At 45.0% G+C, this 22,499-nt stretch overlaps 1 protein-coding gene across 2 annotated transcripts in view; it reads right to left on the minus strand.

Moving 5' to 3' along the window:
- The window catches only part of RIPOR2 (RHO family interacting cell polarization regulator 2), a 213,246-nt gene extending 208,563 nt beyond the window's left edge, over nucleotides 1-4,683 (minus strand). Inside the window, exon 1 of one of the 2 annotated variants that reach the window (XM_055570792.1) lies at nucleotides 4,275-4,673. In XM_055570792.1, coding sequence (XP_055426767.1) covers nucleotides 4,275-4,350 — 76 coding nt within the window. In that variant the 5' untranslated portion in view covers nucleotides 4,351-4,673. Of the gene's footprint in view, nucleotides 1-4,274 lie in introns of both variants that reach the window. The other variant, XM_055570798.1, reaches the window with a different exon arrangement.
- Nucleotides 4,684-22,499: the final 17,816 nt, after the last annotated feature.

A 22,499-nucleotide genomic window follows, 5' to 3' on the forward strand; every position in this document is an offset into this window, starting at 1 on the left:
AACTCAGAGGAAGACCTTGAGTCTCAGAAGAGACTGTGATCTTGGCTATCACCCTGACTGCAGCATTGGGAGACCCTGAGGAAAAGACCCAGCTAATTCATAACCAATCTGCTGACTCATGAAAACTGTGAGATAATAAATGTATGTTGTTTTCAGACAATCAGCTTGTGATAATTTGTTGTGAAGCAATAGAAAAAACAAATTCACATTTCAACTGTTGTGGCAAGTCTAACTGATTACAAATAGCAGCATTATATTGGAAAGGATTCTAAGACTGGGCATAGCCTCCTTGGGAAAAAAGAAAGACAGAGAAAGTTGTGGTTGATTAGCAACGTCTGCACGGGCATGAAAGGGGTGAGTTGTACCATGTGCACCTCTTACTGCCATTCAAGGTTGCTTGTATTTAAGGAAAAAAGAGTTATTTCCTGTTTTTTTTTTTTTTCTCAATGACAGAATAACCCCAAGGGGCAACAATGCTAGGGTCTCCTAGGGTCACCAAGTTAGAGGGGATGCTAACTTGTAAGAAAGGCCTCAGAAAAAGAGGGCTGAAAAATTATCCAACACAGATCCTAGCAACTGATAAACAACGTCTAGGATGAGCCTTGCAGGCTGGTGTTTGCAGTGAAGGCTTCTCCATTGTTCCTTCCTTCTTCACTGTCTCCACTCTTTCTCCCTTTCCATGGCCTCTAATTCTCTGCCTTCAGACATGCTCAAGGGTTCCATGAGCTGGATCCTGCTGCTATTTCTCTGACCCTAATACAGCAGGTCAGAATCCCTCCTTCCTCAGACACATAGGCCAAAGAAGTCAGAACTAGCCTGCTGAATGTCAAGCTTGGATTAAACATTTATTAACACATCATTGTTTCATATTAAATCCATGCAGACATCGTATCACAGTACCCAGATGTTAGTTTCATAATTTAACTGTAATCAGTACAATGAAGCAGGCCCTTCTCCCAGGTTCTTGTTTTCAGAGGGAAGGCTGACCCCTGGGTCAGTATGTAACAATGCAGATCACACTCCATCCTTTTTGGGTGGCACATCCCACAGCAAAGATGTCCTAATCTAAGGGACCACAAAAACTGGAATTTAAAATCAAGCAGATGCAGATATAGTGGGGGAAGGAGAGAGTGGGACAAATAGAGAAAGTAGCATCGACATATATACACGACCGTGTGTAAAGCAGATAGCTGGTGAGAAGTTGCTGTATAACATAGGGAGCCCTGTTTCATGCTCTGTGATGACCCGGGGGGGTGATATGGCGAGAGGGAGGGAGGCTCAGGAGGGAGGTGATGTATGTATAATTACGGCTGAATTGCATTGTTGTACGGCAGAAACCAACACAACACTGTAAAGTGTTCCCCCCAATTAAGGAATACATTTAAATAAATAAATAAAATCAAGGTAGGTGCAACAGAAAGAAGCACATGAATAAGGTGAGACTCTGAAAAAATTAGCTTCTTCAATTACATTAAAGAACGATTTTGCAGGTGCAATTCCTTGTATCCAGGTGCCATTTGGAATCCAACCAGCCCAGCTTGCCCTCCTAAGCTAGTAGATGGTCTTTATGTTCCTAAACCACTCATTCATCATAATTTAACTCTTTTCCAGGAGCTTTTAACACATAAGAAAGGATCGCCAACGTATCAGATCAGATCAGTCGCTCAGTCGTGTCTGACTCTATAACTAGGCTTAAATACACTATGTGATGGGCCTTTAATGAGAAAAACACCCAGCGCTTAAACCAGGGCTTGGTGGCCCACAGCTGTCACATTTTGCATTAAAGCATACTATTAGCTATATTTACAATTTACAGAATTAACTTCCAATGTTTATACTTGAGAGCTTTTACTTAAAAAAGAGTACTTTTCTTTTGCTTTTCTTGAAAAAAAAAAAAAAAAAGGGAAATCTGACAACCTGTCAGACTCCCCATTCCTCATGCAAGTAGTCTGACAGCACTGAATGGTGGGTGCCCTCCTAGATGAGTGCTTTCCCATGCACCACAGTCTCCACCATGCCCTATTGCCTCCCCAGACTGAGGCAAAGTGGCAATTATAATTTATCATCATGGTTTCACTATTGTTTTTCTCACGGCAGAGATAAGAAGAGAATGAGCTATTCCTAATCACCATGACAATAGCCCTTTCAATTCATTTACCTTAGCAGCCAGGCCCCTCTAACCTTTTGAATTTGCTGACATCTGAGTTAAATACACCTTTCCAGCAACAGACATATACCAATTTGTTACTTACTGATGGATAGTGGTTTTGACACATACGTCCTTAGAATGCTTTCTCTTTCTCCGATTACTTCAATACTACACTCTCCCTTTTGATTACCTCACACCAGTCAGAATGGGCACCATCAAAAAGTCTACAAACATTAAATGCTGGAGAGGAGAAAAGGGAACCCTCCCACACTATTGGTGGGAATGTAAACTGATACAGTCACTACAGAAAACAGTACAGACGCTTCTTGAAAAAACTAAAATAGAGCTACCATATGATCCAGCAATTCCACTCTTGAGCATATATCCAGAAAGACGAAAACTTTAATTTGAAAAGACACATATACCCCAATGTTCATAGCAGCATTATTTACAACAGCCAAGACATGGAAGCAACCTAAATGCCCATCAACATATGAATGGAAAAGAAGATCTGGTACACACACAATATTATTCAGTCATAAAAAAAGGTTGAAACATTGTCCATGGACGGACATAAGAGATTGTCACACTAAGTGAAGTAAGTCAGACAAAGACAAATATTATATGATACCACTTATATATGCAATCTAAGAAAATAATACAAATCAACTTATTTACAAAAGAGAAACACACTCAAGGATACGGAAAACAAATTTAGGGTTACTAAAGGGGAGAAGGGAGAAGGCAATGGCACCCCCACTCCAGTACTCTTGCCTGGAAAATCCCATGGACGGAAGAGCCTGGTAGGCTGCAGTCCATGGGGTCGCTAAGAGTCAGAGACGACTGAGAGACTTCACTTTCACTTTTCACTTTCATGCACTGGAGAAGGAAATGGCAACCCACTCCAGTGTTCTTGCCTGGAGAATCCCAGGGACGGCGGAGCCTGGTGGGCTGCCGTCTCTGGGGTCACACAGAGTCAGACACGACTGAAGTGACTTAGCAGTTAGCAAAGGGGAGAAGACTCTTGAGAGTCCCTTGGACTGCAAGGAGATCCAACCAGTCCATTCTAAAGGAGATCAGTCCTGGGTGTTCTTTGGAAGGAATGATGCTGAAGCTGAAATTCCAATACTTCGGCCACCTCATGCGAACAGTTGACTCATTGGAAAAGATTCTGATGCTGGGAGGGATTGGGGTCAGGAGGAGAAGGGGACGACAGAGGATGAGATGGCTGGATGGCATCACTGACTCAATGGACATGAATTTGGGTGAAGTCCTGGAGTTGGTGATGGACAGGGAGGCCTGGCATGCTGCAAATTCATGGGGTAGCAAAGAGTTGGACACGACTGAGCAACTGAACTGAACTGAACTGAACTGAAAGGGGAGAAGGGAAGGAGAGGGATAAATTAGGAGTATGGGATTAATAGATACATACCACTATATATAAAATAAACAACAAGGATCTACTGTATAGCACAGGGAATTACATTCAATATCTTGTAATATCCTATGATGGAAAAGAATCTGAAGCTGTACCACTGAAACTAACACAATACTTTAAGTCAACTATAGTTTAATAAATAACAAATCAATGAATTAAATTAAAGCTTGCTTTTGGTTAGAGTTCCTCTAACTCAAAGGAGATCTTAGTTTGAGCTTGATCATTTAAGAAACATATGATTGGGTCTTTAAAGGAAATGTGTCTCGCTGATCCCTGAGTTCATACATTCTAATTACACCACTGATACCTGTTTGATTTAGACATTGCATTTTCCCCCTACTGTAAAAAACAAAAATTCTGACCCACACAATCCCTTGATTGGTATTAATATTTGCACTTTCTATCAAGATGAAGAAATATAGAAAAGAGGCCCTTGCTTGTTACTTGAAACAAAGCATGTTTAGTTACCTCTCATTAGGACAGAGCTGTTGGAAGGACACAGGAACAGAGAGGAGTGGGTGAAAATTAAGAAAAGACCACTGGGAGAGGAGGCACAGGACACGAAGGAGTAGGTGTAGGGGGATGCTTGGAGCCTATTAGCAGGAGGGGCCCAAATGCCTGTGTTGAGGAAGGTGTGGAGGGGGATGGTAGGGAGGAGAGGGGAGGGGGCAGCATCTGGACACTCACGGTTGAGCTGCCGCCTCCGGATCCGGTCCCTCCATGGCCTGTTTCTGATCCAATGCAGTCGTGATGGTAACACCATGGTCCCAAAGTGAGGGTCTAACACCTCCTCATGGCTGGAGAAAAAAAGTGCTTGCAGCGATACAGGAAGTCAAGGCCAGACGTACAAAAAAAAAAAATTTTTTTTTGAGCCCTCTTCTTCTTTTTTTTTATATCCGAGGCTTCCGTTGACTTCTTTTATCTTGTAACTTGCCTTTTTTTTTTTTTACCTTCCCTTAACTCCGGACTGGCCCGAAGGCAGCTGCTGCGCTGGGCTGCCCGGCTCCGGCCTCCTGTGCCATGTTTTATGCATGAAGATGATGGGCCGGTAATTGATTCGTGCTGAGATCGCAGGGCTCCTGTGTCTGCCCCACGTCAGAGGCTGGGGGAGGGCAGGTGTACTTATCTGCAGGAAGAATGGCCTGAAATGGGGATCCCTCTCTGCAGGCGGGATTGAAGATCTGAGCTTGGCTGCCAGGACACGGGGCAGGGTGACTGGAGCCCCAATCAGGCAGTGGTGCTCTCCTTTTAGGACACGTGATCTATTTGCTTCTGGGTCTGTAGTGCCTAGTCTAGGGCCTGGCACAGTTTGCAAACAATAAATACTTGTTGACTAAATGAAGGTTCAGTGGTAACCAACATCAGGACTTCACTGTGCCCACATGAATCCTTTATGCTCCCTGACCTGCTACATTCACTATCCTCAAAATGCTCATTTGAACTTTCTCATCCATCCCATTGCACACACTTTTATCTCCACCTGAGACCACACTCCCTCCTCACCCACCCATTCATGCTTCAAAATCTCATTTTCCCAGGAAGTGTTCCTGCACCCACATTGATGGGGCTAGCCCCTACACAGCTGTGCCTCTCCGCTCATCATGCCTGGAAGGCCCTTATGTGTTAGGACTTTTGTTTGTTTGCGGTTTGTCTTAAGGTGCATGTCCAAACAGCACATCAGCTTCTTGGTGGCAGAGACTGTGTGTTCCTCTCCTGAGCCTGTAGTGTGGTCTGCCTGGGAAACCGGTGGCACCGAGGCATGGCTGGGGCAGCTTGAGCCTGCCTCCCCAAACCTCCACCAGCCCATCCTCAAGCCACACCAAATAAACACACAGTCTAACGAAATGCATTGTATTGGCTATAATAACAGCCTCAATTTGTGACCCCTGGGTGCTGTGCCTGGCAGGGGAAGCGCTGTCTATGATTGATCACTTACTCTGTTCAAGCTCTTCAGTGTGTGATGTCAGATTGCTTCAGACAGCAGTTATTGATCAAAGCCTCAGGAATAGTCTTGCTAGAAGGTCAGGGCTGGAAAAAGTGATATTCAAGTTACCAAATTTAGCCCAAGATGATCCATAAGCCTGCTGAAGTCAGAAACTCTGCCCTCTGTCCTTTGTGTCCCTCCTGGTGCCACTGAGGCAAAACTGCTGGGGGGATGGAGGGGGCTGGGTCATGATTGCTACAAACCAGAGGTGTGCTTTAGTCCCTGGGCCTTGTTTCCTTCATCTTAAAATAGAAATAACCTGCATACCCCATGGGGTTGTCAAGATGAAATGAGATGAAGGTAAGCTAACTCTAGGGGTGGGTAGACTATGGGACTGCTCCTTGTCCAACCAGCATTATGCCTGATGGTGAAGGGAATATGTTCCAGAGCCACACTGCCTGGGCGCAGACTCTTAGTAGCCTGCTTAGTAGCATCATGGCTTTAACCTCACTGTACCTCAGTTTCTTCATCTGTAAAATGGGGCTAAAAAGAACTGCAGCCTTCGGGTCATGCTGACGATTTAGTGAATTAATACAAGCAAAAAGCTTTAGGTTTAGCTTCAAGGAATTGCTCCATGTCATGACAGGCTGTTGGTCACTAGCCATACAAGTTTCTGAAAGTTAGCAAATTCCCTGGGTCTCCCTTGTCTTACCTGCAAAAGGAGGTGGTCTCGGATATCTCGGATACATTCTATTAGGAGTCCTGGGTTTAATTTCCTATTGCTGCTATAACTAATTGTTGTTGTTTAGTTCCTAAGTCACGTTCGACTTTTTTGTGACCCCATAGACTGTAGCCCACCAGGCTCCTCTGTCCATGGAATTCTCCAGGCAAGAATATTGGAGTGGGTTGCCATTTCCTTCTCCAGGGGATCTTCCCAACACAGGAATCGAACCCACATATCCTGCAATGGCAAATGGATTCTTTACCACTGAGCCACCTGGGAAGCCTCACTAAAACTACCACATATTTCTTGGCATAAAACAACACAAATTGGTTTTCTTATAGTTCTCAAGGTTGAAGTCTGAAAGGAGTCCAACAGGACTAAGATTGAGATGTCCACAAGATTGCATATCTTCTTGGGGCTCTAGGAGAGGACAGTTTCTTTGCCTTGTCCAGCTTCTAGAAGATTCCTTGAGTCCATTTCCAGGTTATCTTTCTTAGTGTGAGGGACCACGACCTAAACCTTTCTACCAAGTGTAGTGACTTGGCAATTGTGGGTCATGCTGGGCTTTGCTGATCCAGACAAATCGCCACTGGACCTGAGTCCTCACTGATTTGTCTACATCCTAAGCTTCATTTTCTGAAGCAGGGGAAAGGTAGACACCAAGATGAGGACCAAGCCTGTGGAAGTTTTATTGGCTCTTGCCAACTGGACATAATTCCCTAGAGTGACACACCCAGCACAAGAGAGCCGCTTGTCTGAGAGACCTAGGATGGCTATTCTAACAGTTCTGTTTGTTGACTTGTACAACTGCTAATTGCAACATAATTTTCTGCTCTTCACGTCACTTACCATAAATCAAATCAGGTAGCTGCCAGCTAGGCAAATTAGAGATGAGGGGAAACTTGGGGAGGCTGTTAGAGTGCTGTGGTCACACTCCCTTCTGTGACTCTCTTTCACCATTTGGCTCCTGCATGTCTGTATCCACAATGAACTTGAATATAGAGAATGTATACAAAATGAAGCGCCCCGCCCGCCCCCCGCCCCGCAACCCTTTCTTTTTGCAATCAGGATCAGATCTTCTTTCCTCCTCATTAGTCCACACATTTCCCAAACTTCTGCTGCATGAGTCAATGCTTTTCCAATGTACATAATTTACAACAGCAGATGAGGGGAACAGTGGACCAGAGTGGGTGGAAAGTACAATCAGGTCTAAGATGAGAGGCAGCTGAAAACTTTGCATTTCCTCATCTCTCAGATCAGATCAGATCCTCATCTCTAGTGAATTGAAATACAAATTTTGCCAGTTTACTCTTTACCATCATGGTGAGACTTGGAGGTGGGGGTGAAACTAGAAACGGAAGCCTCGCCTCCATCTCTTGTCATCATTCTTTCTGGTCAGATTGGCATTGCTGCAGACCCCTAGCTCTTACCATATGGTTCCCTTCCCTAACTCTTCGAGCTTTATCTGTTCTTTCATCAAGTACACACTCATAAACACCCGGGAGTAAATGGTCTGTGGAGTGTTATTCTCCCAAGCGACATTTGCATTTGTGTGACGTGTAGAATATCAATTTTTACTCTTCTCTGGGCTTTTGGTGCTATTAAATTTTCATAAGTTGCAGAATTTCATGGCAGAATCAGAGTCTGCTAGGAGCAATATGTTAAAAAGAATATGGAGAAAAGCATAATTATGTGATCCTTGCTGCTACCTTTTTCCTTTAACTTATTTTCAATAAATGCAAGCTAAGTGTTATGTTCAGGAGAAAGAGCACCAGCATTTCTAGTTCTACATTAAAACTGTCCTGGGGAGAAGCAGACCTTAAATTACTCAGTGGAGAATGGAAATTGCTAAGCCAAGGCATATTGTGCTCCTTTTAAAGAAAGCCATTAAGGAGAACTTGGTATTACTTTAAAATAAAAGCTTATTAAACACCAGGAAGAAATGACAGGACCGCACCTGATTTACTTCTCTCCTGTCACAAACATACCCAAAAGGGACAAATGGTTTTGTTTATTTTTTGGAAACTGGAAAGCAATTGAGAGCCAAGTTCTAGTTATGTCTATCGGGCTGTCTATCTACCTGCACTGACTGAGTACTTACCAAGAAACAGGCGTTGGGTTGCATGCTTTAAGTGGCTATGTTATTATATTTAATTCCCCCTATATTCTTATTAATGAGTAGTTTTACTAATCCCATGTTATAGATAAATGAATGAAGGCTAAAGAGTAGTTACTCCAAATAGCAATTATCCGATACAGTATTTTACAGATATTAATTTCAGATCACTGTCACCATAATCCTGTACCCATTTCACAGATGGTGAAACTGGGGGCAGAGAGAAGTTTAATAATTTGCAGGGCTCACACAGCAGCAGGTGACTGAGATGAGATTGGAATTCAAGTAGCCTGGCTCTGGGCCTAACCACAAGCTATATTAACTCAAATTAAGCAATTAAAAAAAAAAACAGTGTAACTATGCACTGTTGCTACTGCTGCTAAGTCACTTCAGTCGTGTCCAACTCTGTAAGACCCCATAGACGGCAGCCCACCAGGCTCCCCCGTCCCTGGGATTCTCCAGGCAAGAACACTGGAGTGGGTTGCCATTTCCTTCTCCAATGCATGAAAGGAAAAGTGAAAGTGAAGTCGCTCAATTGTGTCCGACTCTTAGCGACCCCATGGACTGCAGCCTACCAGGCTCCTCCGTCCATGGGATTTTCCAGGCGAGAGTACTGGAGTGGGGTGCCATCGCCTTCACCAACTATGCACTATGCTCTACATATTTTAAATTTGGCAATACTATTCTGTGTTTGAAAGATGTCCCATGCAGCCTTGGCAAAGGCAATTCCTAAATGATAATGAATTAGAACATCTGACAGCTATTAGAGAATTGTCCTAGACAACCTCACATTCAAAAGCCTCACTTTAGAGACAATGAAACCGAGGCTCAGAGAGGTCTGGGGACACATCCAAGTTTACACAGCAGGCTGATGGATTTGGGCCAAGTCTTAACGCACCTCACCCCAAGTCTCAGTTCAGTGTTCTTGCCACTGCTGCTGAGGTCAGATTTCACAGGAGTTTTTAGAGCTGGGACATTTTTTGAGGCTGGTTTTTGTGGAGGAGAGATAGACAATTGTGAGTTGGACGATGAAAGAGCACGCAGTGCCTGCATTCTATCTGCTGTCTTGCTGGCAGACACAGCCCATCCCTTCCCTCTCCCCACCCACCTTCCTCACTCTCAAACTACTTCTCTGCATCATTTCCTGTCTCAGTGAACAGCCCACCTCCCAGCCATTGCCCCCATCAGAGGCGTAGGTGATCCTCCTAGTGCCCTAAGCCTCCTGCCCACATTCAAACCAACGGTTGATCCGAGGGAATCCACCTCCTTGTCCCCTCCCAGATCTTCCCTCTAGCTGTGCTCACAGCCACCATCCCGGCCCAGACCATCATCCTGTCACATGAGCTGCCTTGACACCCCCTCATCAGTGTCTTCCTGTTCCACTTTTGCCACCCACCCCAATCCACATGCTCATTAAAGCCAGAGTTAACTTCTGAAAATGCAGGTCTGACCATATACTGCCACCACATAAGCCCCTTTAATAATGTACTTTCTCTCAGGATAAAATCCACTTTCCTTACTTACTTCCACACTAACTACTCCCACAGCAGTGGAGAAGAAGGGATGCCTAATGAAGATGTTAAACCAACAGAGTTGATGATTGATTTACTGGAAGAGAGAAAGAAAGGAGCCATTCAGGAGGTAACATCCAGGGTCCAATTTGAAGCACTCACCTCTTGGGCACACAAGAGAGAAAGAATCCATTCACTGAGTTTAAGCTTCAGAAGGCAGAGACTCAGACATCACCCAAAGAAACAGATACAAGAAAAACTGTGAGGGATGCTGGGTGTGAGCTTGCTAATTGAGCTATGCAGTGTCTGTCCCAAGAGCCCTTGACATTTACAAACACTGTGAGGTCTCGCGGAAGAGACTTGTTTTCTTCTGTGATCAAGGGCCCAGATATTTTAAGTTGGAAAATAATTTATTATGCAAATGGTGCCTGAGTGACGTCAGTGGAGCTGAGTTGCCTTTACGTGGACAAGAACAAGGTCCATTTTCCCCTCTGACTCCATCAGCACAAGCAGCCTCGATTTAGGCAGAAGAAAAATGTGAGAGCAATGATCTGTGTGACCTTTGTGTGTGGCTTCCTCTGGGGAGACTCAAGATGCAGATACTTCCTCATTATATTTAGTCTTAGAAAATTCAACTCTTCTTTGATCTTAATGTCATTGGATTTGGACCCTTCCCAGCCTTGTCACATGACGGGGTAGGGGGAGCGGTGAAAAGTCCATGATTCAAGAGCAGCTTCTCTGCTTTTACTTTAAGAAACCATAGAGTCAGATCTAGAATCCTAGAGCTGGAGCGATCTCAGTAATCGCTGTCCCACTCTTTCAATTCACGGAAGAAACAGGGACTCAAAGGGGATATATGTCTTGTCAGTGGCAAAAAACCACTTGGTTCTTGAGGCTATATTCATACTCAGCTGTTCTGCTTCATGGATCAGGGCTCTTTCCACATTCACAAGCCATTACAAAGACATCTTGGGATATCTGGGGTTTTCAGCAATGTTTTAAACATTGTATTTTATGTGTGATCAAGGACCATAACAAGGACTATATTTTTAAATTATGCTACAAAACTGGATTTGAAAAGTTTCATTCCCCAAAAGAAAAATTCCCCAAGGGATATTTATATAACTGGAGTAATCTGTATTTTTATGTGCCTTTAGGCTGGAGTGGGGAGAGATTAAAGGGAGATAAAGAAAAAAAAGGGTCAGGGAATCTTCTCTCTCTAAAGTTTCTGGGTCCAAAACTTGTGGGAATCTATCTAGCCTGCTTGAGGGAGGTCTGCCAAGGAGTCTGGGGGTCTCTTCCTTACCAGGTTCATCTAATTCAGATTTTCCAATATTGCTTTTGTTTTATGTTTTGTTTTTCTGGCTGTGAGGCAAATGGGATCTTTGCTCCTCTACCATGGCTCAAACCTGAACCCCCTGCATTGGGAGGTGAAGTCTTATCCACTGGAGACCACCAGGGAAGCCCCTAATTTGGATTTTAAATCTGTATTAGGCACCAGGCACACAAAGATGCATAATACATGGCTTTGCCCTGGAGACTTTAAAATTCAGCCTGGACTGTAGACTGATGACAAAGAACTCTATTACCAAATCCGATGTGACTGGTTTTAGAGCAGCAGCATCAAGTCAGCTGGGGACTGGGATGCCTGAGAAATGGATCTGAAGAGGAAGCAGAAGAGGAAATCCAAGGCAGTTGAGCGATGCCTTGAAAGACGGGCCATATCAAGCGGGGGAGAGGACTGAGAATAAAGGCAACACAGGCCAAAGACTCACAAGAGCAAAGTCTGTGGGAGGAGATGACAGAGACCTTGTGAATGAAGTGAAAGGAGGAGGGGAGGAAGGAGCGGAGAGCGTGGCCTGAAAAGGCAGGGCTGAGGGGAGATGCCGCAGCCAGGGAAGGACAAGCCTTCTAGTCGTGGGCAAGAAGGTGAATTTGTTCTGGCCTCCGAGGGCCTCCCTCACCAACTGGCTGATCAGCGCCGTTACCCTCAGGAGCCCTCAGTTCTCAGGCTTCCTCCCTCCACGGGCGGAGGAAGTAGCTCTCTTAGACCACAGGGCGTTGCCATGTGAGGGAGTCGGAGGAAGGCGATGCTCCAGACACCAGCAGCCGCCCACTTGGAGCCTCAGAGAGTGTGGACCACCTCTGGTGGACCCGTCTTGTTCCTGCATGTGATGCTGAGGTTGGGAGCCGGAGAGGCCCAGGAGAAGATGTCTCCAGAAACTACTCACACTACCTAAGCAAAATCTCAACAGAAAGATGCATGCAAATCAGAGAGAAGCATGTTCAAGTACAGAGGAAGAAAAATTGCCAAGGAAATGAAACATGTAGATTATCCAGTCAGGACATACTCAAAAGTGAAATACACTTAAACTACAAAAAGATAAGCATCTACTGAGTGCTTGCTATGTACCAGACACGGTGCTAAATGTTTAGGGGGCATTATCCCCCACACTGGGGGTAAGCCAAAATCTAACCAAAATGTTGCTAGGTGAGAGTAAAATCTGAACCAAGTCCTTGAGTTAGTTGACTGATACTGATGGTTAGTGTCACCGAGTTAAGACAACCAATGCATTCTGGCTTGCCAGAGACTTTTCCAGGTGAAGCACTGAAAATTGTACATTCTGGGAAGTCCTCCAGTCCTGAGGAAGCAAGACAGTTGACCATGCTTTGGCAGGTGACAATGGCCCAGAGCTTCTCTCTCCTCTCTTTAGAGGTTTACCTCTACAAAGGACTGGACATCTATCTCACTGGGGCACCTTCTCTCCTAGATAGTGCTGGATGAACATTAGCCAATCCCAACTGTTATATCTTAGAGTTCTTCCTGATTCTTCCGTGCTTTCTTCCTGTATCTAATGCCACAGGTTCATCGTGAGATGCTGAAGCAGAACTGTAGACTGCCATCCCTCCTGCAAGGCACCTTCCTGCTGTGTAGGGTGGAAACCTACAAGTATCCCACATCTAGAGATCCTCACATGACTTAAGAGTCAACAAGGCTGGTGCCCTGATGTGAGTCTTGAAGGAGCAAGTGGGCAGAGCAAGCTGTTGGCCTTGTGGAGGGAGTGTAGACCTTTGGGCCAGTGCAGTGGCTTTAATTCTGCTAAAATCAGAAGGGGCAGGGCAGGATGAAACTCAGAAGCTTTCTGATCATGGCAGAGGCACGATGCTTCTAGGAGCCTGCTGCCTACAGCTCCCAGCTTCTAGCCTGAGAAGTTCAGGCTAGACTGTGTACCTTCAGCCCCCTTAGTGATTTTATGAGCTATTATAACTCTCCTTTACCATAAATTAGCCAGAAGATCCTGTAATTTTCAAAGGAACACAGACTGATACAGACAGTAAGATGCCATCACCAACAGCTTAATATTTGTTTCCTGGACGCTGCTCTGGAAAGAATTCTGAGGTCTTGGCCAGTCTCAGTAAGCAAGGCTGGGCTGATGGACTGGGAATCCCTGTCATGTTACCAGAGGGGGAACAACTGCAATTTTGTCGCCTGTGGTTAAGACTATTGACAAAACCAGGTCTTTTTTTCTTTTGTTTTACAACCTTACGGTCATTTTAAAGGTATCTTCTGCTAAGGTGTTGATTTTGTGAGTTTAACTCTGGAGATTAGAATTTTTAGATTTCTTTAACCTTAATTTTAGAAGTATAAGCTACAATTGTCTTTGATATCAAGGGTTGAATATTTGTTGACATAAGTTCTTAATGAATGTAAATGCTCTGTTGAAAATCTCTTGCTCATCAAAGATAAAGATGAAAAACCATTTATATTCTAGAGGGTATTATGTATTCACCATATAGATCTCTATATATTACACTATGTATATATTACATTGAGGAGTATCATAGAATGGCTAAAGAGAAGGAATGAAGATCTTACTCAAATTTAAATCTCTATTTCTTATAACCATTTACAATTTTCTTTATAGTTCAGTAGTTTAGAATAAAATTTTCCTTAATCCTGCATAGAGGTTGTATACCTCTATGGATTCAAATCGCTTCAGAGAGGAAATTGTTCCCTTGGCCGTAAAGTGAAAGGGTTTTGTTGCTCAGTCATGTTCGACTCTTTTGCGACCGCATGGACTGTAGTCCACCAGGCTCCTCTGTCCATGGGATTCTCCAGACAAGAATACTGGAGTGGGGCAGCTGTGAGTGCAGCCAGGGGTGGAGGCTTCAGCTGTGGCAGGTGGTGACACAGAGCTGATGCCATGACCGCTGAGCTGAGCAGAGTGGTAACACCATCAACAGTGGGGTTCTGCCCTTGGTTTACTGCCGGGTGCTGCTGGCCCCCTTTCTAAAGTACAATGCAAAAGGGACATCGTGTATACACAGTGTTTGTCTGGCTGTTTTTATTTTTTTTTAATTTTTTTGCATCTGTTTTTCTTTGCAGTTATTAAATCTGTACACATGGAATTTAAACCTCTGACATGTATATCCACCAATGGGCATTATTACCATTTCATGTAGAGGGTTGGTGGTGTCATGCAACACTCAGAATGCTGTGTTTAGCCTTGTTTTTCCAGAGTTATGTTTTTTTCAGTCATTTCTTCAGGGGAAACTAAATGATTTAGTTGGAGCAAAAAAAAAAAAAAAAAAAAAGAATACTGGAGTCCATTCCCTTCTCCAAGGGATCAAACCCAAGTCTCCCACATTGCAGGCAGATTCTTTACCGTCTGAGCCACCAGGGAAGCCCATATGACTGCTAAAGGAAACTGGATCTTCTCACTTCAACTATAAATGAAGTTATCAGCCTTGCATTATATTCTCTTCTACTATACACATTGTTCTCCTGTTAGTGAGCACTCTGGCTGACTCTACTTGTGTCTGTTCAGTTCAGTTCAGTTGCTCAGTCATGTCCGACTCTTTGTGACCCCACGGACTGCAGCACATCAGGTTTCCCTGTCCATCACCAACTCCCAGAGCCTGCCCAAACTCATGTTCATCAAGTCGGTGATGCCATCCAACCATCTCATCCTGTCATCCCCTTCTCCTCCCACCTTCAGTATTTCCCAGCATCAAGGTCTTTCCCAATGAGTCAGTTCTTCACATCAGGTGGCCAAAGTATTGGAGTTTCAGCCTCAGCATCAGTCCTTCCAATGAATATTCAGTGTTTATTTCCTTTAGGATGGACTGGTTTGATCTCTTTGAAGTTCAAGGGACTCTCAAGAGTCTTCTCCATCACCACAGTTCAAAAGCATCAATTCTTTGGCACTCAGCTTTCTTTATGGTCCAATTCTCACATCCATACATGACTACTGGAAAAACCATAGCTTTGACTCGAAGGACCTTTGTTGGCAAAGTAATGTCTCTGCTTTTTAATATGCTGTCTAGGTTGGTCATTGGAGAAGGAAATGGCAACCCCCTCCAGTATTCTTGCCTAGAGAATCCTGTGAACAGAGGAGCCTGGTGGGCTGCCGTCTGTAGGGCAGCACAGAGTTGGACACGACTGAAGCGACTTACTATGCATGCATGCATTGGAGAAGGAAATGGCAACCCACTCCAGTATTCTTGTCTGGAGAATCCCAGGGATAGAGGAGCCTGGTGGGCTGCTGTCTATGGGATCACATGCATGCATTGGAGAAGGAAATGGTAACCCACTCCAGTATTCTTGTCTGGAGAATCCCAGGGATGGAGGAGCCTGAAGGGCTGTCATCTATGGGGTCACACAGAGTCGGACATGACTGAAGCAACTTAGCAGTAGCAGCAGCAGCAGGTTGGTCATAGCTTTTCTTCCAAGAAGCAAGCATGTTTTAATTTCATGGCTGCAGTCACTATCTGCAGTGATTTTGGAGCCCAAGAAAAGAAAGTCTGTCACTGTTTCCATTCTTTCCCTATCTTGTGTCTGTGGAGAGCAGTAATCAAGCCACTTGGACGTAATCTAATCACAACACACAGCATGATTTCTCTGACAGTTCTTAAGAGTTTGGGGTTCCTCCTTGGTACTCACTTGTATCCCCTCCACCTGAAAAGGCTTGTCTCTCATGGGGGAACTTTCCTTCCCAGGGAGATTTGTACTCTGACTCGGAGGACCCAGAGATGAGGCTGGAATAAGGATGTTACAGGCTGTGCAGCTGCTAGCATCACATCACCTGGCCTTTGCCTGTTCTGACCCTGGACTCTGACCCAGGTGAAACTCCCGTACAGCCAACCTGGGGCACAGAACCAGAAAAAGAATTTTTGGAGTTGAAAAGGCCTGGAGACAAATTTCAGTCTTTTTCTCATTTCCGCAAGAGCAGGTGTCCTCCTTCAGAGTCTCAGTTGCAAGCAATAGAAATCCACTATAAACACAATATGAGTTTGTTTTGTTTTGTTTTGACGTGAGGGGAGAGGATTTATAAAAAGATGATACAGCAAATGCTTCGAGCAGGTGTCTGAAGAGAGGACCGCCACCAGGAACCTGGGCAGCCGTCAGTCAGACACTGCCTGGCCTTCGCTTGCTCTCAGGAGTCATGAACTCTCCCTGGGCTTCTGAGTGCTCAACTACCCTCCTGGGCCCACGGGCAGCGAGTGAGCCAGGAGTCAAACCAGAGGAGTGAATCCCGACTGCACCCTTTCTAAACCGTGTGGCCCTGGATAAGCTACTAAACCACTTGAGACTGGAGTGTCTTGACTCTGGCTGAGAACAACGACAGCTCCGATCCCACAAGGTTGCGGTGAGGATCAGATGGGCTCAGCTGTGTAAAAACAGTGCCAGCGTCTCATATTTATTAGCTATTAATCTGGTACATCCTCTGTTTTCTTTCTGTGGATTGGTTTTCTCCACTTCACTGGGCCCATGTCCAAGCTCAGTCAACCCACATGGGGAGCTCACCTCTAAGTCCACTCCATCCCCGGCCAAGCCAACAGCCAGATGTCACAGAAGCCTGTCAGTCCCCAGACCAAAGTCTCAGGAGAAAGAATCTCCCTGGCTGGACTGTGATCATGGAAACAGTGGAACTCAGATGTGGAAGGTGGCATTGTGTGTGTGTGTGTGTGTGTGTGTGTGCGCACACGTGCACGCCCAGGGGTGGATGGATGGGGATTGGAGGGGTGTAGTTCTCAAAGAAAGAAAGGGTCTCTTCATGGGCCAGTTAATCCTCCCCAAGAGATGAGCCCAGAAAACCTGCATTTTGTAAGCTTCTGTGATGACTCTGATACACACTGCTGGAGCCCATGTCAGATACCTGGCATCCTTTTACCGTATCTGTGTGTTATCCACACCACCCAAGGCTTCTGTGTGCCTTTGCTCTTAAATGGTCACAAGTGTAAAGAGCCAGAAGGGCCTGGGAGTTCTCCCTTCCTCCAGGGTGGTCCATAAACAGGAAGTGTCAACTGCTGGTGAGGGAGTCTGAAAGCCCAGCCACCTTGCCTTGGAGTGGGGACACACCCTGAGGCGTAATTCACCCCCAGAGCTCCCCTGGGGAGTTAGGCTGAGAAGGGGACTTGGCCAGAGATGGTCCTTTTCTTGGGTTCTTCCTCTCTCTGTCTGTCATCCCCAGCTTCCTGGCTTCCCTGGGAACATCTCCTTAATAAATCACTTACACATGAATCCAGCTCTCAGGGCCTGTTTCTGGAGCTCAATTTAAAACAATCCTATGGATCAAAAAATGAATCTGAACTCACTTGTGAGCCATTAATGGATGTAATTGGTGTCCATGGGAAATGCATTCTTTCTAGCCTCTGAGGTTTGGTTTTGTTTCTCACCCCTGCATTCTTCAGTGGGTCCCACCCACTGAGAGAGGCTGCTGGGGAGCCCAGTCTCTCTGCCTTCATAAAATTATCTTCCTTCAAAGAAAACAAGGAGGACAGCCACACCACTCCTTAAAAAAAAAGAAAGAAAGAAAAGGAGGTTGGTTTGGTATGTGACCTGATCTTCTTTGCTGGCCCCCTTCCCTCGCCAGCTGGGAGAGCAGTTTTAACTTTCAGAAAAATAGACTCTTCCTGCCAAGTCCAGCTGCCTGTCTGAAAGCTAAACATGGGGAGGCCAGCAACTGGAGGCAGGATAAGAGGTGACATTTCTAGGACAAGCTGCCACCTTAGCTGATTCTCACAAAGTAATACTCCTGATGACTGTTGTGGGGGTGGCTACTGCTGGTTAGGAGGACAGGCACTGTGAGTGGATTTCAGTGAGAAGTGATCTTACGCTAAGAGATCACACAGGGCTGGCTGTGTCCTTGAAGCCAACCAAGGTCCTCCTTTGGGCCAGTCTCAATGCCTGGCAGATGAGACAGTCCCTGGTGTGGCAGAATTGGGCTATCTCTTCTTCCTAACCTCACTTCAAAATATTCTGGCCACCTCAGCTTGGCACTGAAGACTAAAATCCCTATTGCACAAATTCACCTCTTTGGGTGAAAGCCTGTCTGTGATTGAAATGTAAACCTTTTGAGAGAGACAACACATTTCCCTGTTGCGTTTACCAGGACTTTTGGGGTTGCAAGTGACAGAAATCTGACTTGAAATGACATAAACATAAAGTAGGGTTTAATTGACTCAGGAATCTATCCTGATTACAGAGCCAATTAAACCAAGCTTTGGAGGGCTTTCCTAGTAGCTCAGGGACAAAGAATCTACTTGCCAATGCAGGGGATGTGGGTTTGATCCCTGGGTCGAGAAGATCCCCTGGAGAAGGAAATGACAACCCATTCTGGTATTCTTGCCTGAGAAAACCCATGGACAGAGGAGCCTGGAAGGTCTCAAAAGAGCCAGACATGATTCAGGGACTAAACAACAACAATCAGGGTAGACTGTAAGCACAGATGAGCCAGATGCCAAAATAATGTCCTCAGAACTCTTTTTTTTTTGGTCAGCTTTGCTTTCCTCTGTGTTGGCTTCATTCTCAGATGGCCTCAGTAGCTCCCTCCTACTCTCTTAGCAACCCCTGTCACCCCAGCCCAAATTTCAGGACTGCTCCTTATTGTCTTAAAGTGAGTCACGTAATCCCTGAGAACCAACTGCTGTAACTCTGATGGATAAGCCTAGCCATGTGCCGATGGCTGAGGTAGGGAAGAGGGTTCAGCCCCACTTAGAGTAGGAAAGGGTGGTTCAGTAAACTTCAGTAAACTTGATCTTACCAAGAGAACAAGAAATGGGTAATACAAAGACAAAAGCAACACCATCTACCACACTTACGATCAGTTTTCATACTTCGAGCATAACAACAAGCAGAGAGCAGCTCCCTACAGGATGAGACATGGCAGGGGATGTAAAGACAAGTCTAGAGTAAAGGGCACCAAGTTGGGAAACCAGACAGGAATGGGGGGCACACACTAGGGCTCCTTGAGGACACATGGGACAAACAGGGGCCCTGAGATTTTAACAGTACACTCATAGAGGCTGAGAAAATGTCAAGACCACACAGAAAGCAGCAGTGGAAATGCAGGTAGCTTGACAGGTAAATGGGCGGGCAGCCAGCACTGTAGCTCACATTTCAGACCAATAGGCTTCCCCTAAGGAACATGCTCCCCTTTATTTGCTAAAGATGATATGACTGTGGATGAAGTGAACACATAATTGATTGTCTAAACACGGACCTTTTAGAAGGAAGAGGGCACTCTTAATAATTACACCAGGAAGACTGTAATAAATTAAGACTGGCTTGGGAGAACTAGGGCACACAGGGTCACCCTAACTGGAGCTACTAACAGTAGAGCTTGGTTTTATTCTAATAGTGATGATGGATATGCATGGATTCATCCACAGCCCCTCAGCCCCTTCATCGTTCTATTATGGGTTGCAGGATTACCAGTGGGGGATGTATTCACTGACCTTCATCTTTGTAGCCCTGTTCTCTACCCAACCAGACACAGTACAGTGAGAGGACAAAAGACAACAGTTTAAATAATTAAAATTAAAATTAAACCAGCAATTAACTAAGCAAGGCAGTATGTCAGACTGGTTAATGGATTTCACTTTGAGGTTTAGATCTCAGTTATGTGGCTTAGGCAAGATTCTGCAGGGGCTCGATTCCTGATCTGTAAAATGGAGACACACTGAGCTTTTCTTTTTTTTTTTTTTGCAGTGGCACTAATCTTTATGTGGATTATTTAATTCGGTTATCATTACAAACTTACAAGGCAGGTACTATTGTTATCTCCATTTGGCAGACCAAGGCACTGAAGCTCAGGGAGCTTAAGAAATTACTCCAGGTCACACAATTAATAAATATGTATCTGGTGGTGGTTTTGGTGATTAAATGAGACAAAGCTTATTAAAAACTTAGCATATTGATTGAATGCCAAGAGAAAGCCCTGGATAAATGTTAGCCCTTCATGATGATAATTTAATATTTCAGTGTTATTGTTACATTTGTAATTTGGAAGGCACTAATCTGGATCATATTTCTAACCAGCCATATCCTAAGAGGACATTATTGTTGATGCAAACCATCTCTGAGAGACCCAAGAATCTGAAACATCCAGGCACTTCGTGCTGCAGCTGGGAAAAGAAAATATTCGCATGTATCCTTAAATCCAGACAGTTATTTAAAAAAATAAAGCAAGTGTCCTCGGTGGACAGAAGGCAGCAGATTGGGGTGGGGAGGGAGAGAGAATAGTTGTTTAATCATCTGTCCCATACCTCCTAAAAGGAGGCTTGTGTGCTAGGAATGCATAATCAGGCATCACGGGCCATTCTGCCCCCAAGAGCTGCTCACTGTCTCCAGAAAATCCATTAGCATTGCAAAGGACCTGTTTAACAGGCACCCAGGGAGAACCTTACTTATTTGTCTCCAATCCTTGCAAAGGTCCTGCGGCCAGGTGAGATCATCTGAGCCACCTCCCTCAACCCCTGAGGCAGAGGGCACAGGAGAAACACTCAGCCACTGAGCGATGCCACCGGCCTGTCATCCATCTACCAGAGAAGCAACACCTGGGGGGTTAGGACCAGGGCTTTATACACAGGAACACTCCTGTTCAAGTTTCTGGATCAAACAGATGGTGTGTCTTAGGCAAGTTAGTTATCTAGCTCTTTGAGCCTTGGTTTCCAAGTTGGTAAAATAGGGATAATAGAACCGTCCTCCTATCTTGAAAGAAACAATGTATTTAAATTGCTATGTTGTACATATGAACCTAATATAATATTGTAAGTTATTGATCAGAGATCAGATCAGTCGCTCAGTCGTGTCCGACTCTTTGCGACCCCATGAATTACAGCACGCCAGGCCTCTCTGTCCATCACCAACTCCCAGAGTTCACTCAGACTCACGTCCATCGAGTCAGTGATGCCATCAGCCATCTCATCCTCTGTCGTCCCCTTCTCCTCCTGCCCCCAATCCCTCCCAGCATCAGAGTCTTTTCCAGTGAGTCAACTGTTCGCACGAGGTGGCCAAAGTACTGGAGTTTCAGCTTTAGCATCATTTCTTCCAAAGAACACCCAGGGCTGATCTCCTTCAGAATGGACTGGTTGGATCTCCTTGCAGTCCAAAGGACTCTCAAGAGTCTTCTCCAACACCACAGTTCAAAAGCATCAATTCTTCGGTGCTCAGCTTTCTTCACAGTCCAACTCTCACATCCATACATGACCACAGGAAAAACCATAGCCTTGACTAGACGAACCTTTGCTGGCAAAGTAATGTCTCTGCTTTTGAATATGCTATCTAGGTTGGTCATAACTTTCCTTCCAAGGAGTAAGCGTCTTTTAATTTCATGGCTGCAGTCACCATCTGTAGTGATTTTGGAGCCCAGAAAAATAAAGTCTGACACTGTTTCCACTGTTTCCCTATCTATTTCCCATGAAGTGGTGGGACCAGATGCCATGATCTTCGTTTTCTGAATGTTGAATTAACAGTAAGTTATTGATAGTATACCTCAAAGAAAAAGCAATGTATATTGTATGCTTAGCAGAGTGCCTGACATCTAGTAGAGTTTCATAAATGTTAACTATTGTTAATATTAAGTATTCATAGAAAACAGTACTGTGTTAAGAAGTGTGAACACAGAAATATAAAGACTGTGACCTCTACAGCTTATAGACACAAACAGGGAGACAAGACTAACCACATAGGGACTTCCTTGGTGGTCCAGTGGTTAAGAATTCACCTTGCAATGCAGGGGATGTGGGTTTGATACTTTGTCAGGGAACTGAGATCCCACATGCTGCAGAGCAACGAAGACAGAGCACTGCAACTACTGAAGCCTGCGTGCCCCAGAGCCCCTGTGACAACTACAGAGCCCGTGGGCGGCAATGAGAAATCCCACATGATTCAACAAGGATCCTGCATGCTGCAGCTAAGACCTGAGAAAGCTAAATAAAGTTAAAACAAAAAAACAGACCAGCCACATAAAACGATTGGCCATCCAGTGGGTGCTCAATTGTGTGGTGTGATGAGGTTCAGAGAAGAGAGAGGTGGGTGCAGAGAGGTGTAGGCTGGACATACCTAATAGGTAAGCGATGAGGATGGTTGGAGTCTTGGCACATGTAGAGAAAGAAAAAGCTCAATGGAAGCTAGAATGGGTTTGGAAGAGAGGCGTCCCGAGTAAACAGGCAGGAGGCACCCCAGAAGGAAACAGGATCTGCTGTCCCCTCATCTGACCCACCCAAGCTGAGACCCAGAACCTAGTCTCAATGGTGAGGCTGATCCCTCACAGCAGTCACACGTTCTTCAGATCATGCACCTCTAAGAACCAGCATACTCTGGGATGCCAGCCGAATATAGGTTTCTCTA

The sequence above is a fragment of the Bubalus kerabau genome, chromosome 3 (genome assembly GCF_029407905.1).
Source record: "Bubalus kerabau isolate K-KA32 ecotype Philippines breed swamp buffalo chromosome 3, PCC_UOA_SB_1v2, whole genome shotgun sequence".
NCBI lineage: Eukaryota > Metazoa > Chordata > Mammalia > Artiodactyla > Bovidae > Bubalus > Bubalus kerabau.